The sequence below is a fragment of the Lucilia cuprina genome, chromosome 5, assembly GCF_022045245.1.
Source record: "Lucilia cuprina isolate Lc7/37 chromosome 5, ASM2204524v1, whole genome shotgun sequence".
NCBI classification, from domain to species: Eukaryota; Metazoa; Arthropoda; class Insecta; order Diptera; family Calliphoridae; genus Lucilia; species Lucilia cuprina.
This window is the reverse complement of record NC_060953.1, coordinates 68,915,207-68,939,275: the sequence shown is the minus strand read 5'-3', so window position 1 is coordinate 68,939,275 and position 24,069 is coordinate 68,915,207. Positions and strand designations below refer to the sequence as shown.

The 24,069-nt window shown below is 27.3% G+C and overlaps 1 protein-coding gene across 8 annotated transcripts in view; it reads right to left on the bottom strand.

Moving 5' to 3' along the window:
* Positions 1–24,069, bottom strand: part of LOC111677703 (bumetanide-sensitive sodium-(potassium)-chloride cotransporter) — an 87,422-nt gene that overhangs the window by 2,989 nt on the left and 60,364 nt on the right. For 7 of the 8 annotated variants that reach the window (XM_023438886.2, XM_046952793.1, XM_046952794.1 and 4 more), the window contains 14 exons: positions 23,341–23,511; positions 23,148–23,262; positions 13,091–13,355; positions 11,107–11,360; positions 10,894–11,008; positions 10,678–10,817; positions 10,372–10,537; positions 8,917–9,059; positions 8,682–8,791; positions 8,346–8,481; positions 7,395–7,877; positions 6,972–7,082; positions 6,034–6,253; positions 4,102–4,149 (listed from right to left, as the gene is read on the bottom strand). In XM_023438886.2, coding sequence (XP_023294654.2) covers positions 4,102–4,149; positions 6,034–6,253; positions 6,972–7,082; positions 7,395–7,877; positions 8,346–8,481; positions 8,682–8,791; positions 8,917–9,059; positions 10,372–10,537; positions 10,678–10,817; positions 10,894–11,008; positions 11,107–11,360; positions 13,091–13,355; positions 23,148–23,262; positions 23,341–23,511 — 2,477 coding nt within the window. The remainder of the gene's footprint in view (positions 1–4,101; positions 4,150–6,033; positions 6,254–6,971; positions 7,083–7,394; positions 7,878–8,345; positions 8,482–8,681; positions 8,792–8,916; positions 9,060–10,371; positions 10,538–10,677; positions 10,818–10,893; positions 11,009–11,106; positions 11,361–13,090; positions 13,356–23,147; positions 23,263–23,340; positions 23,512–24,069) is intronic. The other variant, XM_046952798.1, reaches the window with a different exon arrangement.

The following is a 24,069-nucleotide window of genomic DNA, read 5'->3' as shown; positions in this document are numbered from 1 at the left end:
CGTTCACATACATTTATACAGTAATGTGTAAAAGTTTTCGCATTTATGAAAACTGTAGCAGAATATTACGAACTTTTCTTCTTGCATTTAAAGGCAAAAGTACATAAGTTGCTTTTTGTACTTTCTAGGAAATCTTTTTAATACAAAACTATAGTGAAATACTTTTAAAAATTTCGATATAGAGTTTGGTACAGAGATTTCAAAAATGATATTTACATATCTTGAGATATGTACAAATTTTTTTCTACAGATTTCAACATATACACTATCATTTTCTTTTTTTACCCTCACCTTCTTGAGAATAGTTCCTGGTTTCCGATAATTAAATATCGAGATTATTGAACTACAATAAAACTAAATTAAATAAATTTTGAGTTTTGGTCTGCTTATAGAAAAACCTTGATTTCATCTTCATCTTAAATTGTATCGATTAAATTCGTATCCTGGGAGATACATTTACAATAAAAGAGATGAGTTTATGTGTTATACATATTATTGTCCATAACTTTATACAGTTATATTTTTTACTTTTTTTTGCAATAAGAAGGTTATAAATCAAAAAATACGTTTTTTCTATTTACATTAATTTGTATGTAAAACTGCACATTTTGAAGATATTACACTTTTTGCACAAATGAATATACTTATGTATTGTGTATACATGTAAATTTGTATGAATGTAAGTATTTCAATTTGTGTCTGTGAATAGAAAATATGTAAATTTATTTATCTAGTATTAGTATCTGATGCCCATACAAAATGTATATATGTGCTTTCAACGTATTATATTCATTTCCCCTAACCCAACCCAACATTTTGGCATCATTAAGTCCCTTCTTTGCTGGTTAATAATAAATGAAAGACCAGGACGTTTTGTATTGTCTGTAAGTAATGATGAAGTAAAAAGGAATAAGATCGTGTCAGAAGTTGGTTGGGTTTGTATGATAAGACCGCATAAGAATCTGATTGTATGTTTAACATACGTTTATACATGTATTTATTTATTTGATTATTTGATTAGTATAAACACATGCATATATACAATGTGTATGTGTGTGGGAGAATGATTTTGAATTAAATTGCTTATGGTGACACATTCTTGGGAATAATCAAATCAATCATTTTATTTGAAAAATTGTTCATATAAGAAATAAAGAGAGAAAAGAAGTGAATGTAGGTTTCGAAATCATCGATTTCATAATATTTAATATATAATTTCATTTTATATTAAGTACACTCTTTAAAGTTTATAGTACCATTCAAAAAAGTTTTATTAAATTCCGTATTTTTTCCATTTGCTTCAAATTGATTGTTAACAAGGGATTTTGATGGGTAACAATATCAGCAACTAATAAACTTTCAAAAAAGAACTGAATAAAAAAGTACGATGTTCTTTTATGTGATTTTTATTCAGTGCCTTTTAAATGACTTCAATAGATATTATTTTAAGGTTGTAGTTAGTTAGTTAATTAGTTTGAAAGGTTGTATATACATCAAATCCGCAGAAATACACCTAGGCCTCTATCGACCCTGTTGTGCACTCCTTAACCATTGAAAATCGAACCCATCATTTCCGGTATAACTGAAGGAAGTTTTTTTAAAGACCCTCAAAAAAACTAACCAAAAAGGTAAGAGGTTAAAATGCTAACATTTATTGGGTGTTAGTAAGTAGTTTTGAGAAAAACTATTGTCTACAAGGATACATCCACAGAGTCTATTTTTAAGTAAAAACATAAAGTATTATTTGTAAGTCAGTACCGGACTCATACTTGGTAAACATCTTAGAATTCGAGAAACTTAAGTAAATCAAAATCTCTTATCAGATATGTATATGTATGTATATAAATATATAATACAATAGAAGGAATGTATGTGATTTTTATTTTAAGTGTAATTTTAGAGTCCCTTAAGAATAAAAGTTACTTTTAAATATAATCCTATTTACTTTATATCCATTTTGTCGTTCTGTACTATACACACATATAATTAGGAAATATTATATTGTATTTAGTAATACATATTTGTATATTTTTATTACGTTATATAAGAATATGTCAGAAATAATTTAAATATAATATTTAAATGTTAACATTTACAATAGGGTGTTATTTTTTTATACAAAGAAAATATGTATACAACTACTTTTTAACTATTAATAATTTTTATTTCTCAAAATAAGTCGAATTATAGTAATTATAGTTTAGAAACCAATATAAATTGTAAAGAAACTTAAATTTTTTGGTATTCATATATTTTTCTTTCAAATCTCCCTAATTTTCATACATTCCTTTTTTTTTTTGATATTTAATAAATTCTATGTTTTTATTTTTGTTTATTCATTTATTTATTTATTTTATTTTCCTTAGTCAGATAAATAAATAATGATTGATTTCCCTTTTTCATTGTTAATGGTCTTATAAGTACTAACAAGGATCAACTTCTTTTGTGCAAAAAATTCAGCTTTTCGTTTATAAAAATAATAATAAAGGTAGCGATATCATTGCCCACACATCCACATGTTAAGCAAATAAATAAACGATTTTTATACTCTTAAATACTTAGGTTTTCTACAGAAATTACTTTAATGTCATTTAATAAACATGATAGATTTCATATAAAAAAGTAAAACAATGTTGACGGATACGTTTATTGGTAAAAAAACATATTTTTACAAAGAGGTTTCATATGAGGACTAACTCGCTTGTGATGATTTTTGTTTTCATAGATAAATGTAACATAATTTCAATTCGGAAGTATTAGGGCTAGGTTAGGCGATTCTGAAGCTATTAGGCATAGTTAACCAACAAAACATTATAATATCACAAAATCTAAAAATATGCTTTTATGAGTTAAATATGCGAAAATATGCGCTAACAAATTGATGGCAGAATACTTTAATTAGACTGACACGTGTAAATATCTTATCCATGAGTCACACGGCGAATCATAAAAAACATGTATTTGCATATTTTGGTTCCCCTGCTTATTTTAAAATTATGTTAGATAGTGCCATAAGTCCTAAAACTTTATCTTAAAATACATGTGTCTACCATATTTTATTTTACATTGATGGACTTATGCCCTTTTTTAAATTAGAGTTTCAATTATCAAGTGATATATTAATCAAATAATAAACTCTATACAATAGGGCTGAAATTTGAATAATATGTATTACAACACGAAAATTTAATTGTAAAAAATATACATATGTTTATATGTTCAATCAGAACTTGTTGAATATTGTATATTACAACATTCACATTCAAATGTTATTTTAAAAGTTTATATTTTAAATAAATTGCATAAAATAGTTTTTGTACACTTTCGATTAACGAATGATCATCCAACATTTTAAATTACGTTTTCTATAGAAAATTGCTTCGATAAAATCAAAATTTTTATACATGAAATAAAAACAGGGTTTGACAAGAAAAACAATAAAATAGTCACTAATCTCAAATATTAAAATAGCATTAGTTGAGCCTGCATTTAAGAGTTGAAGGTATTTATTCGTATGACATTTCAATCAATTATGTATTAATACATGTTACTATGATATGTAGGGTTGAAACAAAACTGAAATACACTTCACCAAATACAAACATTATATTCGTTTTAAAAAGATTCCAGATTTGTTCGTCAAATCGCGAATTCGTTAAACTGGGTAACCACTGTATTATATTCGTGTTTTACAAACGGAATAAAAAACTTATTTATATCCTTATTAAACGTCAATATAAAAAAAGGTAAGCAAAACTTTATCGCATATTTTATAGATGTTTAAAGTTTGTAGACTATTCATTTTAAAATTTACAACTTTTTAAAATATTAGGTCTGTTTCCGAAAAGGTCAAGGTAGCAAACATTTTAATATGACATTTTTTCTATAAGGATTTTTGTTCACGAACTCTACCTTTAATATATAAAATTTTCATATCACTGTTACAAACATATGAAATCAGTGGGTAATAAAAAATAATTAATTGAAATTTCTGGATGCGCTACGGAGCTTAATCCTCTGAATAAACTTTTAATTTATTTATTTACAATTTCCATTTATAGAGAAAACAAAAAATATTAAAAAAAATCATGAAAAACTTACCTTTTGTTAATTTAATATTACTCTCAGTGTTTGTTATTTCAGCAGCATCTTTTGGTTTTTTATATAGATTTCATTACATTTGGTTGGATTTGTTGTATAAAGTACAAATTGATGAAGTGCGGCAGGCAATACACATGGCAAGTGTAATATTAAACATTTTTTTCAACAAAATAATATTGTGCCATTAAATAAAATAATATAAAAAAATATATTTACAGGTGCAGAATCACAATTGTTGTAGTTGTATAAATAAAAGAAACATGCAAAATATAAAATAAAATAAAAAATTAGCAATTAATTAAAAAAATAATGGTTAAACGATATTTTTAATAATTGTAACATAATTTTTTAATCAAACATGCTTTACAAACACTTTAACCTTGGTATTCAAAATGCTAAGAAACGTTTATTTTTGGTTTATTTAACTCTTTTTCATACAGGTAGAATCCATATCAAAAAGGGCAGAAAACATCTAATTTCGGATTTACCATCTACGATTTTAATAAAATTTCTCACACATATTAAGGTTTGAAAGTGTTCCTCAAATCAATAATTTGTTGATCAGAATCACGTTCCAGCGCTTTGAGAATTTAAAAATATCTTAAAATTGTCTGAAAGTATATAAATATAATTGAATTTTTGATTTCGTTTTAAAGTCAAAGATATTGTCTTGAAAATCGTGCAAACAAAATATTTTACTTCCAAAAGGTTAAGGGTCAATTTTCATAGTGTATTGTTCAATTACAAATATATCAGGCAGCCCCGTATTAAAAATTATAATTATACATTTAATTTTTCATACGATTTTATATATAAAAAACTTGCTTTAAATTACGTTTTGGTTAATAACTCCTGAACTATGCAAGTCTCCATCGAAGAGTATCTACTTGAATTTTGAAGAGAGTTTAGGTGTGTATTTATATTGTACCTATTTTACATAACCCAAACACTATTTTATCTTTAACCTTCTAGAAGTAAAGTATTATAGACAATATCTTTGAATTTAAAATGAGTTTATCTCTGAGATATGGGCAATATGTGTACGAACTTTTAGTAAATTTTCACTAATTTTTTTTTTCAATTTTCTCATTGGAGTGAGTTTCCAATGTAATGATATGTGGAACATTTTATAAATATTATATGTGTGGTAAGTTTCATTGAAATCGGAAATAGTAAATCCGACTGCTGCCCGCTTTTACATGGATTCTCCCTACAACATTTTATAAACCATCAATAAATATATCAAACATTTATGATAACAAGGATAATTAAACTAGATATATTTTTGTTTTTAAACGTCTTGTATAAACGAGCAGACTTGTAATTAATAATGTGAAATCACTTCTAGAATTTTGAAACATTAATAATTACAAATCTTTTATAAAGAAATTTTAACTGATTCTTTATTAAATTCAAAAAATTATCCTACAAAAACTTATAAACATATGTACTTAAAATGTTACATAATGTTTTAAATTATTTATAAAAAAAAATACATAAATAAAATTAATTAATCATTAAAATCTTTAAAGTTGTTTTAAGACACTTTAAGTTAATATTTAATAGAAATAAAACTTTATAAATGTCTGTTTGTGTGTAAGTATATGTATTTGTCCTTTCACTTGATATTGACCAACATTTTTAGGTTAAAAAATCCCTTTATAAATTAATTTATATATGAATTTTGTCGACCGAAGTGTATGTTTGTTTTGTAATGTTAGAACAAATGTAATTCAAGTACAAAGTACAATACTTGTACGATATGTCTACAAAAATATTTGAACACCCAGTTTGTTTGTCTGTTAATCTGTCATTGTAGTTGTATGTCTGTTTGTTTTCTTGTACAAATATTTATTGTTATTGCCGCTTAAGGCTTGGATAAGAAATATCATATTTTTTAGAAATATTTGTAGATTTTTACAATTTATTTACCTTGTGATACATTACGACTCAATGAATCCATACTGCCACTTAAACCATTTTGTGCACTACGATCTACAGCATTAAGATCGGCTGAACTTTCGTTAGGTTGCAAGGTGCGTGGCACATCAAAAATGTTTCTTTGTGCACTGCTTTCGTCTCCCAAAATTTGCGAACAATCCAAACCTTCAGGCACACGTAATATGGCAACGGATAAGTACATGTCCAATGCCTGTAAAATTTATTAAGTTTTGTTTCAAATTTCAAACTCATATACAAATTAACAAATTCTTAAAATTTTATTTTATTGATTTTGGTGTAAACATGTTATAAAAGTGAATATATTTCATTTAGCAAAAGAAATATTTTGAAAGAAATGATATATTTTGATAAAAAAACCATTTTATAGTACAAAATCAAATTTTGAATGAAAGATTGATATTTAAGTGAAAAATTAAAGATCTAATCATGATTTAGAAATATATATAAATCTATTACTTATACCATGGTTAGGAAAAAATGGAGTTCAATTTAAATTGAAAATTATATTAACACTAGTTCTATTTAGAAACAATATCTAATTTCTAGGGAAAAAATTGTCAATACATATATTAAAATACCAGTTATAATTCCAGAGAAGTAATTATATTTAAGCAATGATTTTGCAACATTTACTCTTTACATCACCAATTTTCTCTAAGAAAAGTCAAATTCATATAATTTAAGCTAAAAATTTTTCATTATAAGTATTCTACTTTAATTCCACATAAATTCCAACACAAGTAGAATTGTTTGTACTTGGGGAAGTATTTAATAGATCAAACAACAATCAAAACATTTTATAGGTTAAGGAAATTCCAAGTAAATTTAAATCTATCATAAGAGACATAATAATTATATCTAATATTTGTAGTTGCCCCCATCTAAATTTTCATACTCATCTTACTCACCTTGTGCATGATATTGAAATATTGATTTAAATCCTTATGTTCACATGTCTGCCAATCTGCTTTGTAGCCCATTAATAAAATGTTTGGTTTCAGTTTGCCAATGCCAGCAGCCTAAATGTGTAACAAAACCATAAAAGAAAAGTTAAAGGAAAAAAGTCATTAATCAAAACAGAAATTATACAAAGAACAATAAAAAGTTGAAAAATATAAATAAGAAAAATTTAGTGTAATGACCTCTGACAAGGACTTTTTGGGAACTAAAGCCCGTGGCAAAGCGTTGAAATAACACTTCATTTTTCATTTTCACTATATCGCCAGTAACACACACACACACACACTTAAATACTCAAGAGAGTGTTTTTCATTTAAACACTCTATTATTATTTAAATCTTAACTCAAGTCTTATACTTATATACACTAACCTGCATTAGGGCTCTTGAGCCAGATTCGAAATCTTCACCATCCACCAGGGAATAGAAACCTTTAACACGATGGCGACGGAACCAAGTGGTGGCACGTTCTTGCAAATAATTACGATAACGTTGTGAACTTGAACCACGCAAGACGTGACCGCATACCATCAATGATAAATTCTTGGTAAGCATGTAGGCAAAGTCAACAAGTACGGGTCGCGTGTTTGGCAAACCGGATAAGACCAATATTTGCGGACGATAGTTTTTAACATGCTCCTCAACATTATTCAATTGTTGCACAGATAACAAGGCGTTCTTGTACGTTTGTGCCTGTGTAGTGGAGCCCCAATTGACGTCTGGCTTCCGATAGGCAACAATTAAGTACAATGCCAACACAACGGAAAATGTAATCAAAGCTGTTGCCCATGATATCAAGAACATAACAGCTACACATAGTATAGAGCCCAAGAGACTCAGCCACATATTGTAATACTGTACCGAAAACAAAAAACAAAAACAATAAGTAGGAAAAATATTAACAAAACATCCTGAAATGTTGAAAACAAACCATTTCCTAAAAATATTAACATAAGAGATGATTTCAGTTTTGTTCCCACAAAATAACAATTCCATTTAAAAGAATTGAATTGAGTTTTTTTTTGTTAAAATTTTTGTGAAAAAGATCTCAAAATACAAGTTAAATATAAAACTTGTCTCCTTTTCTCATTCTCGAATTAACTGAATTTTAAATTAAGTTTGCAAATCCTATATGTTCGGAAATTGTTAAAATTTATAACTTTCGTTTAAATCTTTTTAAAATAAAACTTTGTAAATGGTGTACGGACTAAATAAACCAATTCAAGTTAGGTAGTATGCATTATATTACAATGATTACCACAATTTCCAGCATATACATACTAAGGTGTTTATATTTGTGTGTAAGTTTACCAAAATACTTACTTTAAATGTTGGACGCCAACCGACGGGTTTAGCTAAACTGGCATGGAATGTACTAAAGTTGATCAACATATAAGCTGCCAAGAAGAAATTTGATATAAGTGGAGCAATGAGATTTAGTTCACCAATTAGGATGAAACTATAAAAGCCAATACAAATTTAACAGTCATCAGAAATCCAACACGAGCCATAATTATACACACATACACATATAAATATGAATATAGAGGAAAGCAAAAACGAAAAATTACAAATTATAATAATTAAATATAAATTAAAGATTAATTATAATAATATACTTTGAAAAGCACTTTTGTCACTTGGGATGTGGATACTTACGCTACAGCAATTATAAATGTCAAAACGTAACCACGAACTGGCTCATTATTTTTGCCAAAACCTTTGGCGAACCATACAATTTTTGGATAAAGTTCATCTTTGCATAAAGCCTACGAGCAAGGAAAATACATTTTTATACAAATGTTTGAGTTGAAAATAAATTGTTTTGTGTTACAATCAAGATAAAGTTGTAATTGAATTATTACAGTTTTGGGAATAATAAATGATTTTTTACCTGGAAAACTTTTGGTGCTGACACTAAACTGGCAAGGGCTGAGGATAAAGTGGCTGCAAAACAACCAGCATAGATTAGAGGACCGAAACCCGATACTAATTCAATTACTTGGAATGAATTTTGTAGACCATACTCGCAAACAACTGAAAAATAAAAAAAGAAAAATTATGAGAAAATACAACGCAATATAATAAATAATTTTTAAAAAGGATATTTTTAGAAAAAAAAATTTAGAAACATGATTGTTAACACAATTTGTTCGTGCTTTGAATTTTAATAAATTCATTAAAGTTGTCAAAATAAAATAAATTAAATTGATTTGAAATTGCCTTGAAAGGCTTTATTGAAGAATTTTGTTATTGCAATAATGTTGTTTTTTATACCCTACACTACTACAAAGAGGAGGGGATTTTGCGTTTGTGCAAAAAATTGGCCATATACGTTTCTTAGAATCACTTTCTGAGTCAAGCTTTTTCGCACGCTACAATTCGCAATTTTTTATATTGTGTGATAAAATTTAGCACATACTCTTCTTTTGGCACAAGGAAGTGAAGTAGATGTAAATTATCCTCTATCAAATATCTATCTATTATCCTCTACCAAAATTTATAAGAATAGGAGCATATTTACCCCTACTCCCCTATTAGCCCCCTTTTAGAAAATCTCTTTTTTTGTCAACAATAAGTAAAAATACTATGAAATTATGTTAAAAAACATATTAAATGCTTTATTATTTAAAAATAATCCACATTCTTAACATACCGACTAGTGTAAGGTATCATATGGTCGACCATGTCCGGCTATACATTCATATTTGTTTTTCATACACATGAATTTTTTAGAAAAATCTATAAATTAACTTCTATGGCTAAAAGTCTTACTTGCAACAATTATTTGCACGTAGACTTTCCTTTGACTTTAAACTTTCATTTGAAAAACTTTTTTTCCTTCAAATCCTGTAATATCCTTTAATCCAACACTTTTAATAGTATCAAATATTAAAAGAAATCAACTTAAGTGAAAACTTTCAAATGTTTAAAGTCCTTTCAGTACAAAATTATTTGTATTAACAACAATCCCTAAATAAATAACACAAAACTTTGCTTTAAATAAACGCTGAAAATCTTATCTTTTTCATTCAATATTTAAAATTCTATGGTACAAAATAATAAAGTAAAAAAACTAAATTAATAAATATTAAGTTAAACAAAACACGTTTATATACTTAAAACATGACTAACAGCAATTTTGCAAAAAAGAAATAAACATAAAAAACAACGAACCTTTATGCCAAACATAAATTTAAAAAATGAACAAAACCTGACAGTAAATCTTTTTTCAAATTTACAAAATTCCTAAGAATCCAATTTTTTGAAAAGGACTACTGGTCATCATCTACCATACACTCACAGAAAAAGTGAAAATATGTGACGGTTGTGTGTATAAAATACTTACTTCCGGTACAATTCAAAAAGGCAAATGAGCCATTAACCATGTCAGCAACATCGCCAGTAGCATCACGAGCTACGGTAGCACCAGCTATTACAACCATAATCAAATATGTGATTGTTGTTATTAAAATGGCCAATAAAGTACCTTTTGGTATGGATTTTTGTGGATCCTTTTGTTAAAGGTATAAAAGTAGAAAAAAATGGTAAACAATAAAAATAAAAAAAAATGTTTCATAAAGAACAAAAAAAAGAGGAATTTTGGGACTAAGAAGAATTAAATAATAATAATGGTAATATGTATTTTATTTACCTTTAGATCACCGGAAATGTTAGCACCAGCTAAAATACCAGTTGCTGCGGGAAAGAATATGGCAAAAACGGAAAAGAAATCATGACGTACACCCTTTTCCATGCGATAATCCGCAAAAAAGTTATCCTTTAATAAGGTCACTACAAGTAATTAAAAGCAAAACAAAAATCATTAAATAAAGTGACAAAATTACAGCGTTAATAGGAAAAAACCTACTATTGTAACCCAGGAAACCTTGGGCACGCTCTTCATCACTTTTAGGACCAATAATACTGCCAATTACAAAATCTGCTATGGCTATTAACAATATAATCAATAGACCAATTTGTGCCTAAAACATATAAAAACATTAACACACAGGTAATCACTAATTGCAAATTAATTTATTCGTTCGTTGTCGTTACCACAACAATGTCAACTGTTACTTACTTTGGCTTCCCATTCCATGCCGACGACAACAATCACCAGCAGAATTAATATTGTAATGCTGCCAATAATACGTACATCCTGTATGCTGCCGTCAATTATGCTGAGACCCATGGAATTTAATAAATCTAACATTGATTCACAAAAACCCACCACATACATCGCACATGCCACGGCATTCGCAAGTGAGAATATTAAACCAATCGATCCACCAAACTCCGGACCCAACGAACGTGATATCATGTAGTATGTGCCACCTAGAGCATAAAAAGAAAATCACATTCAATAAATATTTTTAACATGTGTGGTCCAAAGATTTTATTGTTTGCTTATATTCCTTTTAATTGGGTGTTGAAAGTAAGTAATGTCTGCCAATGTTAGTATTTAATAAACTATTTGCAACATATTCTTTTACATTTTTTTCTTCTTGTGAATTGAATTTGAAATGGTTCACAAGATTTATTACTTTTTTGCCAGCATCATCATTTTCACGTTTACTTTGGCACCGTCATCATTTGCACTGTCGCTTAGATGACGGGGCAAGGATTTTCTTTTGCTTTTCAAAGTTGTTCAAGTATTTGTATTTTATATTTCATTGTGTTTTGTTTGGTCCTTTAGTCTAACAAAATTAAAAGGAAAATCAATCCAAGGTCATTTTTAGATGCTAAACTAAGGTAATTCATTTTAAATTTGGAAAAAAATGTTACATGATTGAGTATTTTGTGTAGAGTTTATGAAAAAATCGAAAAGCCAATAAAGAACTTTACAAAATTTTTAAAAATTATATTTAAAAATAAAACAAACTTAAATTTGAAATTAAACATGAAATAAATGTTGTTTTAAATTTTATGTACCCTAATATTTCAGTGCATTTAACTTTCAATAGTCTTTCATGTATGTATGTATATATATGCATGTATGTATGTATGTGGCACTGTGTTCTAAAAAACTAAAAATTAAAAGTAATTTCAAAGAAGCTGTGATTTTAAGAAGAATCTAAAAACGTATTGTTAAACAATTTATTGTTTTATGATTTTCTTAGAATTGACCTTAAACCTCTGACCTTTTGTGTTATTATATTCCATTAAAAGTTTTTTTTAATGTTGATGCATTAAAACGCCCTTTTATGTTTCAAATTAAATATGTATTTTGACCTTTTAATATTGTCTTGTTATTAAAAAACGGTTCTGTCGCAGTTTTATTATAATGACGCCCAATTTGGTGTGAAAGCTACAAGAATCTGTCATGTAAGTGTGAGAAAATTTTATGAATCAATGGATTTCTCTAAATAATTGGCTGTGGTATTGACCAATAAACATATTTTTTTAAAGATTATGAAATTAATTATCTTATTAAAGACATTATGCAAAATAGATTATTAAAGTTAAACCCGTTATAAGTATGAAAAAACATCAAATTAAGCAAAAAAAAAAGCGAAAAAAAGTAGTATTTTGTGGAAGTACTGAAAAAGAAGTGCAAAAATCATAATTTTAAAAACAGGCTTGTCATAGGTAGGAAGTGCTTGTTATTTGATTTCAAATTCACTACTTCTCAAGTCATTCTGAAGATGTAATTTATTTGAAAGTCAAATCATATTATAATAATTAACATTTTGCTTGTGGTATTAAACAAAGATAAAAATAACGACTTTAAGTTGCAACAAGCATTTTGTTGCATCACTACTTCAAACATCCTTTACAACTTCAAATGTTGTCTTCCAACACAAAGCAAAATAAATTTTTAAAGGCAATTTGTTAATAAGTGTGTAGAAATATGTTCAAGTAATTATCATATAAATACAATAAATTCCCTCAAGAAAAAATAAGTTAAAAAAGAAAGAAATCAAAATATTCAACACCCAACAGTGCTTAAGTAAACTGTAAATATATTCAGAGTAAAAACAAAGAGAATTAGAAATAAAATACATATAATTACCCTCGTCTGATATATAAATTGAAATTAAAAGTTAAAATGTTTTTGTACTTACCGCCCTTGATGACACCGTTAGTACTAATCGCCGACATTGACAATGCTGTAATACTGGTGACAATTGTTGTGGTTAAAATTAAAATGAAACCCTCCATGATGCCAGCCTGTCCGACTACCCAACTCAGACGTAAAAACAACATGACACCCCAAATGTTTAGCAGACATCTCACTAAAACACCTTTGATCCAACCAAACTTTAACATCCCATTCATGGCCCCTCCGCCAGCCTCTGGATCCTGATTACGATTCAAGCTGTGAGTATTCTGCAGGGAAATGAAACAAAACCAAGAAAATATGAAAAAAGGAAAGTTGTAATATGATAAAGAAAAGCAAATCTTATAAATTTTATGGTTTCTACAAAATGAAAAATAAAACATACATACATACAACTTCCGTACTTTTATATTCAAATTGCATTACATTTTTATGATTGTAATGTTACAGATTTACTAATAAAATTGCTAAAATATTACGCACATACTATACATATGTAAACCACACATGTCTACATGAATTGAAAACATTTCAGAAAATCAAGAAAATGTGTATGAATTTCACACAAAAATGTTAAAAATAAAAAAATAGCAAGTAACATTTGTCAAAAGAAAAACAAAGAATTCTTCTTATTCATACAAAAACTGAATTTTAAAAAAAATATTTATGAAAGTTTATGATATACGACTGTATATAGTAATTTTATAGCTGGCAAAAAAAAAATCATAATGAAAATGTTGAAATAAAAATAAACATGTGACTACGCAAGTTTTTCAAGCATTTCTGTATTTTATCTCTAAAAATAGAACTTAAAAGGTAAAAATTAAATAAAAATAAGGAAACAATTGAACAACTAAATTGCCATAATTTATAATATTTTCAAATCAAAGAAACTTTTCTTTGTCTATTAAATGTTTTAAAATATGTATTTTCAGTTTCAGGAAATGAAATTTAAATAATTGTTTTTAAATTCAGCCCTAAGCGAACATATTTCAAAGCAATGAAAATTTAAAAAGTTGTTTAAGAAAATATTTTGTTTATATATTTTTTGAAAATGGTTAAAAGTTTGTTTGAAAATAGCAATATATATTCAGGAATATAATTCATTTAAATAAATTTTAATATAAACTTGATATTTGCATTTCCTTTAGAAATGTTAACAGAAATTCCAAGGTATTTTAAATTAGCATTAATTTTTAATTAATTTTATAAAGGATTTATCGGGAAAAAATGTGTAAAAAATGATATAAATTTTACAATGTACTTGATTATAAATTATAAACATTTTACGTAATAGATTATATCTTCCTCAACCCAATGCAAATCGTAAAACTGTAAAAAATAGAAAATTTTTTAGAATTATAAATTCAAAAGTACATCTTATAAATATATCAAAATAAATAATCGGATTTTAAAACGAAATATTTAAAAGATTTATTGTCAATAATTTGATTTTGTCATAAAAGCTTTGTGAACAATACAGACCAAAAAATGTTTAATCACTTTTTTAATGTTAGTGAATTTGGAATCAAATCAAAAGAACATCCAATCTATGACAAGCCTGTGTTAAAGTTATTACTTCTTCGGGTCTTTTCAGTACTTCTATAAAGTATAGGGTAGAAGGGGGATTATGCGCCATAGGGGCACATCTGCCAAACCCGAATAATTAGAAAATCGAGATATCGATTCCCTGAAATTTAAAAGATTAATTTTACATATGGTAGCGGACAAATCTGCCCCATCTCCTTGACGAATTTTGCTTCAGTGCGGAAAATTTTAAAAATTATGTATATTAAGATGACATAGGAAAATAAACGAATAAAGAAAAGATTTGAAAATATTTTTTTTATTCGAGAACGCTACAAAAAAGTGGCTTATGGTAACTCTTCTACCCTATTCTACTTCTCTCTCGTTTCTTTCTTTTAATTTTTGACATTATAGTAATATTCTATTCTCAATTTTCGACTTTTTTCAAATTTTGTTGAATGTAACAATCGACTAGCAGATTAACAAAAACTGATATGTGCTTTACGAACACAAACGTATTCACTACATTGGCATTAATAATAAAAAGATTTTGTAAATTGAAAAATACTAATTATAAAATATGCTTGAGAAAATAAGAAACCCTAGGCAACTACCACATATTTAAGTAATTTACCTTTTAGTAACATTTTTCTAATTAGTTTTATTTTTTTCCATTATTTAAAAAGAAATTTTCTTTAAAACTATTTTTCCGAAATGAATATTATTTACTCTTATTCGTAAGTGTTTTCTTCTAAGAATCTACATACTAAATGCGTATTCAGGCAAAAAAAGGAGCTTTAAAACCTTAGAAGCATTTTAACAAGTTTTCCTTTATTTTTCTAATAATGTTTGGGTTGCAGTAATATAAAACAATAGAAAACGTACATAGAAACCTGTTTAAAAGTAGAAAATTCACTCGTGTAGAAGAAAAATAATTACAGAACCCACAGGCATTATTTATTATTTACTTATATTTATTCGTACTAAATGAAATTTCTAAACCGAATAAAAGATATCCTACACTCAGTAGGATGTTATAACAGAAGGTTTTAAAAAAGTTTAACAATTTTCAATTGAAACACAAATACTCTAACATTACAAACAAACATACTGTGTACAAAAATAAATGTAAACCGCAGATACTCACTCACGTATCCCTGCAAATATATGTAAGTATGTATATGTAAATATAAAATCACACCTTTTATAAACATTTTCAAATTATACAAAAATCATGCCAAACAAGCCCATGCAACCACAACCGAACAAAACGGAAACGCACAGGATTTAAACCTATAACAATATATAATCTAAAGTGAGAGCAATAAACCGAGCATCTGGTACTTGTATTCTGTAAAAATAAATGTTTCATAAGACAAATATTTATGATTATTTGTCATAAGAAAAATTGAAAAATGTTTATGAAAAAGAAACGACGATTATGAACGGAAACACAATGAAAACCTTGTTATTGTTTTCATTTTAATCAAAAAACTTTTGAAAAAGGAAAATAACGTAGAAATGTTGTTAAAGTAATATTAAAAATTCAACTCAAATGATTTCACTTGATGTCGTTGGTGTTATTTTTATTTGTATTATTATTTCATTTCGCTTAAGTTACGTTTTTTTGTTTTGAAATTCAATTTACAATTGCTATAATCATGTGATAAAAGGGTAAATTTTTATAAATCAAATTATTTTCTAGGTTCTTTTTGATAACATTAAAAACTTTCCTGTGGCTAAAATGAAAAAGGTACATATCTCAAGATATGTTAAAACCTGTTTTCGCGTTTTTAAAATATTATATTATGGTAATTATACCCTACACCACTTTAGTGGAGAGGGTATATTGGGTTTGTGCTGATGTTTGTAACGCACAATAATATTGGTCCTATGCCCACCTTAAAGTATACCAATCGGCTCAGAATCATTTTCTGAGTTGATTTAGCTATGTCCGTCCGTCTGTCCGTCCGTCTGTCCGTCTGTCCGTCCGTCCATGTAAACCTTGTAATCAAACTACAGGTCGCAATTTTGAAGATAATTCAATGAAATTTGGTACATTATCTTATATTGTCCCAGGGACAAAGCCTATTGAAAGTGGTTAAGATCGGTCCATTATTTCACCTAGCCCCCATACAACTGAACCCCCCAATAGGGCTTGTAATCCTTTTAATCAAACTACAGGTCGCAATTTTGGAGATAATTCAATGAAATTTGGCACATGATCTTTTATGGTACCGTAGACGAAGCTTATTGAAAATGGTTACCATCGGTCCATTATTTCACCTAGCCCCCATACAACTGAACCCGCCGAATAGGGCTTTTAAGTTCATAATTATGTTTAATATACTCATATCACGACAAAAAGCTGCAATAACCAAGTTGTATACAAGATTTGATGACCCCCACGAATTCCATAATAATAGGTTCTTATATGACCCTAGCCCCTATGAAAAGCCCCCATCAAAATTTCACTTAAATGTCCACAATTTTATTCAACAATAAACGGCTTAAGTATGTATATCTAAGGCAAGGCACAATACAACTTAAATGCTTTATTATGGCAACTAAATCTCATTATATTTTTGTCAAAGGTGTAGGGTATTATATGGTCGGCCTCGCCCGACTATAATTTCTTACTTGTTTTTCATTTATATTGGATCAGAACATTTTTATGTTGGATTTTAAAATTTTAAAACGTTCTCCAGAAAAGAAAAAGAAAACAACTTAAGTACTTTTACCTTCTCACCACAGGTTTTATTTACAAATGTCCAAATAATCCGAATAGTTGTGACAAGTACACAACATCACATTTATATTTACATGTATACTCATAAAATGAGACTAACTCACTCTGTATGAAAAGCAAAATAATATTTTTGTTGTCCTAATCAAATGGTAAATTTTTATTAGGATTACCAAAACATTTGGAAAATAATATTTTACTTATAATCGTCTACCTTTTTTGGTAAACGGTACAGATGACATAACAAGTTATCATTTCTGAAAAGCACTAATTTTGGTGAAACAGTCTAATGTACATACGTACGTAACCACATTTTGAAATACGCAATCTGCACATATACAAGATTTACTTATAAACACATATACATATGGGGGATTCCATGACTCCATATCGGGACGAAAATGTTAGTAAACCACTTCATTTTATTTCAATAAATTTTATACAAATGCAAATTACTTGCGGATCTCTCAAAAATATTAAAAACACCAAAGTCGGTTGCAAATTTAGTCATTTATGAAAAAGTGAATATTTTTTTTAAATGTATTTTTTCTTGACAATATATATAAAATTTGTAAGTAAAATTCTTTTTCGCATAAACATTATTTTTTTCATAGACCGGATCTTAGCCATTTTTTTTTTTGAGAATTTTGTCTCTATACTAGTACAGTTAGGCTAATTATTTTCTGAACCTTATCTTGTTGAGCTGTATTCCGAGGGCTACTTGTATGAACAGGAGAATACTTGTGCAAAGGTGCAGATCTCTATCTCCTTCCGTCCTTATCGCATTTTGAATAGGTAATATATCTCTCATATTATTTAATGGTAGGTATAAGAAAGTGCAGCTCAATTCTATTTTGTATATTTTCGACATTTAATTTTGTTTTAGCTAAAATGTTAATAACCAAATAATAATTATATTCTGCAATTTAAAAAAAAATCTATTAATAAAAATTAATGTGTGTTTGTATGTTTGTATATTTGAAGTTTATAGAATACTAAACGGATGAAAAAATTTCTTGAAGTGTATTCCTCTATGTCTGGAAGGCGGAATAACAGCAAGGGGCGTGGCACTTCCCATATAAATTATATATAAAAATTAGTTTATCTTAGAAACTGTTACAGCAGTAATCTTAAAATTTTGCTCGAAGAAGTATAACATATATGTAAATATTAACAAAAATTGATAATAAATGGGAGCTCTACCAATGAGGGCAATGAAACATCGTAAATGAATTTAATACAAAAATTCGTTTGCCTGGGAAACATGTAAACATTTTTTAGAATAAAGGGCAGACTTTTATTATGGGGGGTTTCTGAAGCCACTTATGAATAAAGTAGAAAAAAATTCATATATCTGAGAAATTATTGTGAATATATGAAGTCAATACAAAATTTCGTTCATGGCTTTTTATCAATAATGCTTTTAGGTTAGCAAATCATCTGAGTATATCTAGTCAGTAATATTTTGTGAATACATAAATACATGTGTTAGTACATATGTACATATAAAAAAATCTAATAACATACTGTGTCGCAAAAAACTGGAAACATGAAAATTTTTTTAGAGGAAAATCTATTTTCTGTCAAACTTTATAGTAGATCTTTATATATTTTTTTTATATTTATGTTATTAACGATATTTTGAAATTAAGATTTTCGATACAGTTGCGGGGTTCACATATTCCATAAATCACTGGTACAACCAACTTTAGTGGAAAAATTTAATTTAATTTTCAGAAAAACTATTTAAAAATTTTCGAAAGAAATAAAAAGCAACTATTATGTTACATTCCTTATACATTATTCATTATTTCATCCAAAACCTATTTCGGTTAAATTTTAAGAATAGTTTCCCAAGTCAAAAAAACTATAATACCTGAGCAACGAAAAAAAGTATATGTACATAAAAGAGCTTTCATTTTAAGTGTTGTTCCACCACACAGTTTGGCTGAAAATGAAATTTCATATGCAAAGATTTTCTCGTTTTTATTTTTTTGCCAGCTCTACATATAGTTCAATGTGGTAGTCATTAAAAATTGTGTTATTTTTTACATTTTATATATAATACGTACATATGTATACATACTTTTTTAATTTAAAGTACTATTCAATTTACATTTTAACTAGATGTACCCAGTGTGCTTTGCTACTCTAATAGCAATATAAATAAAAAACCTACTTAACATTTTTGAAAATTCTAACTATAATAGATTTTACATATATTCATATAATGTGAAAAATGTGAATAATCTAATAGTTTCCTAGATATACGAAATTCTGTATTTAATTCATATGGTAGATGACAATTTCCCCATTGAAAGTCCGCCCATTTTTCTTTACATGAATGTCAAAATTTTGAGGACTCTCAGATATGTATAGTGATTTAATATTTTCTTAATATGTAAGGTGCTACGCCCACTATAGCTATTCCTCCCATTTTGTCCACAAATATTCTTATATATGTCAAAGTAGTTCGTAAAAAAATTTAGGGCTCTAGCTGTTGAAGTTTCTGAGATATGCAACCTTTAAGACTAACTTTGTAATTTGGCGCGGCATTACAACAGGTAGCCTATAGTTTCTTCCAGACATACAGGAAGACGCTGTAGACATTTTAGGAAAATCGCTCCAGCCGTTTAGCAGGCTATAAAGTCCAAACAAACAAACATACAAACACACATTCATTTTTATATATAGATAAAGTATTGTATTTAATTATGAAATAAAAATAAAAACGTAAACCATATATGTAAACAAATTGAAATGTAATAAAAAATCTATTCTTATTGTAATAAATTTAATTGACGCTGCACTCTTCGGGCGAATAAACTGTGTTCATTCAATTAAGTCAATCAATTGTAAAATGTTATATGTATGTATGTATGTGAATGTTTTTAATTTTATTTATTTATGTTGAAATTCAAGCTTGTATAGGGTATTTCAATAAACTGTTTTATAAGTGTTTTTTAATTCTTCAAGAATTGGAAAATATTAATTTTTAAGATTTTAAATTTTAAGGGTCTAACTGCGTCCTTTTATCACGAACAATCTGTTATAAATCAGAAAAGTATTAAATAAATCAAATTGTTTTTAATTACAATGAACTTTTGGAGTAAGTAGTTATTAGTACCTTTTGAAAATGTGATTTAGAATTGTACATTGCCACCGATATACATATTTAAGCAATTGATTAATGAAAAACTAATTTTCTGAAATAGGTAAAATAAACTTTGTAAGAAGGCTTAGGTTGAACAATACCCGATCAGTGCAAAATTCGGAAGGAGGCTACGGTTGTATTGGTAAATATTAGATCGATTTGATCCTAAATCAATAGGGTTCGTCCTACCAAATATAATTGAATTATCTTGAAAATTTCGACTTGTTTTTTTATTACGGGGTTTACCCGGACGCAAATAACAAATTGTGTATGAAAAATTGTTTAATAAACCTGTGGTAAAGTAAAATTACTTATCATTTTCATTACATAAAAGTAATGATTGGAAATTCTATAAAAAATAATTTTAACATTGAAACAGATAATGAATATAATTATAATTTATTTCATAAAATTATGTAGTTGTATTCACATTAAAATGATTACTAAATCTAAAATACAAAAGGCCGTAACATCACTTTTAAATATTTTACAGGAGAGACAAAAAACTAAATGAACTTAAAACTATTATTGCTATAAAAACGATATTTTTTACAAGATTTATATTCCAACATCAATAAACATTTTTAATTTAATTTTGAATTTCATGTCAATAAAATCGGAGTTTGATATCCACATCATCATTTTCAATCAAAAAGTCAACTTTAACTTTTTTGGCTATTAGTCCTTTTTGCATTAAAGGTGACGAAATATTGGGTTAAAAATGCTGAGTAAAATTAACAAATTTCTTAGTAATAACAGCCGTTACAAGAGAACAGAATTTAAATTTTTTGAACTTCTTATGTTATTATTAAAACAAATATTATGTTTTTTTTTTTCTAAATTTAAAACTTACTGTCTGTTCCTGTAAATGCGAACGAACATTTCTTTTTCATTTTATATTAAAAACAATAACTAACAATTTTTCATTGTTTTCAATATAAAACTAGAAATTACTTGTTCGTTCGCATTTAGAGAAATAGGCCCTTATTATGATATCTATTTATTTTTATTCAACAAAATCATTTGTTTTAATAGCAAAATTTGATTAATTAATGAAAATTACTTTTAGAAGCACAAAATTGTAATAATAAAATTTTTATTTATTACCAAAAGTGACCTTGTGGTTGGATTACATTTTAAAAAGGGAAATAAAATTCCTTCCAAGAAAACAACATGAAAAAAACACACAAACGAAATTTTTCAAGTCAAATGTCAACAAATATTGTCTAATTAAGTTGATGTCTTTTGCCATGAGTTTAAAGGTTGTCAGCTTGCAAATGTTGCCATTTAGCAATCTTTGCAATCTGTCACATTTGTCCCCGGAATTTTGTAATTTTTTACTTAAACGAATGACCTTAAAACTGTGTCCTTTTTTATACCAAAATAATAAAAATATTACAGAAAAAAAGCTGAACAAAGGAAAATAAATTGTGTTTTATTAAATGCAAACCCATTTTTTTAAAGTCACAAATTTATTTCTAGAATTTTATTATTGTTATTTATTGATCGAAATTGTACCTAGTTTGAGTAATTATCCACGATGACATACATTTTTTGTAATTTTTTTCATAACTGTTGTTGCTGTTGAGTTCAATTAGTTTTATGATCAACCAGACCACAAGTGAAGAGTTTACAAATTAAGACTATTAATTAATTGATTAATATTTGTCTTTTTTTCTTTTGAGCGTACTTTTTTTTACAGGCCAACAACCACTTTTAATCATTTAATCATTAAAACAGCAGCATTTAAACGTCGAGTGTTTCTTTTTTATTATTATCGACTGTGGGGCCAGGTCATGAACTAATGAGCCAAACATCATTTGTGGCTAAATGAAAATTTATTAAGGGGCAGACAGATAGACAGATACATTGACAATAGGACAAAAACTTAAACATGATACAACCATTAAGAAAATTAATATCACAAGTAACGATTGTGATTTGAAAATTAGTAAAAATTTGTTTGCACATTTTTTTAAAAATAGAGTAATTTAAAGTCTTGAAAATCGTTAAAAAATAGAGTTTAGAATTTGATTGTAGATACATTTCAAATATAATATTTAAACTGAGTAATATTTTAGCATCTTCTTTAAACAAAAATCAACTAAACTTATTACACCATCCTCGTTAGTATAAGTAAATGAATTAAATATTAATAAATATCGCTTTAAAATCACAAGTTCAACGTTCAATTTATAGTTTTTAATTTATAGTAACACGGTGTAACAAAATTACAAAAAGTGAATATATTTTCTACGTGACCTAGTGCAGTTTGTAGGTTTAGCGAAGTAGTTTACAAGACCATATTTAGAACTTTACAATTTGAAAATCGGGAGGTTTACTCAAAAAATTATTTTTAATTAAAGTTCAAAACAAGTAAGAATGTGGAGTAGTTCATGGCCGACCATACAAACCCTACACAAGTGTGAATGTTAAAATTGTGATTATATTTAAGAATAAAATATTTAATTTAGACTTATATAACACAAAGTCTTGATGATTTTTATAATTAGGGCTCAAAAGCCCTAAATATGGTAGGGTGAACTAATCAAGTAGATCTACAAACCGCAGTTGATAACATGTTTTTCTGTAACACTGTGTAATTCGTTGACTTTAAATTGTATTTTCTCTTACCTTTCCAGTTAAAGTGGCATTATGAAGTTCATCCAAAGTGGGACGGTAGGCAGCTTGTATAGACATTATATTACGATAATTATCCAAACGTGGTAAAGCTTCTCTGGTAAAATGTCTGAAATAACAAGAAAATTAACATAAATTAATTGAAGAAACTACACACTTTTCTGTTTTTAATTGAACACAAACTCACCGAAAACTTTTACCATATTTCGTATCATATTCATTCTCCAACAGTTCACGATCTTCGTTGGAGTCATCAGAGTCTTCTTCATTTTGTGGTTCAACTTGAAAACGTGTTGTCTGCAGGTCTTTGAAACGCGAAGGTTTATCCTTGTCACGAAAACTGCTTTTGATAGATTGCCTACAAAATGGAAACAACAAACAGAATTAAATTATGAAAATATTTCATTTTGTTTAAAGCCTAGAGATAAACAAGAAACAGAAAACAAGAAAGTGTCCTAACATCCTTTCCGAACAAGATTTCAAACTTTGCGTATCAAAAGCAAACGGATGAAACAACATTCCGCCACAAACAAAAAAAGGAAAAAGAAAATGTGCGATTATTAAAAAATATATATATTTTTTTTAAGAGGCAAACAGAGCAACTGTTTTATTTGTTGTATTAATTAGAGAAAATGTGTGAAAAAAACAGGTTTTGTTTTACTTAATATTAAATTTTTTTCTTTTACTTTGTTGCTGTTAAACATAAACACATCCCTTAATTTTTAATCCAAAGTTTATTTTTTTCACCCACTTTCATTTAACATTCTGTAATGCTAAATAAAATTTAATTATATTGAATAAAAACCATCTCAAACTCTTTAGGGAAAAGAAAAGCGAAAACGAAAGCTGATGTATTCTTTGGAGGTATTTCATATTTTAAGACATGTTTTAAAATTTGTATATGAAATTTTCATGA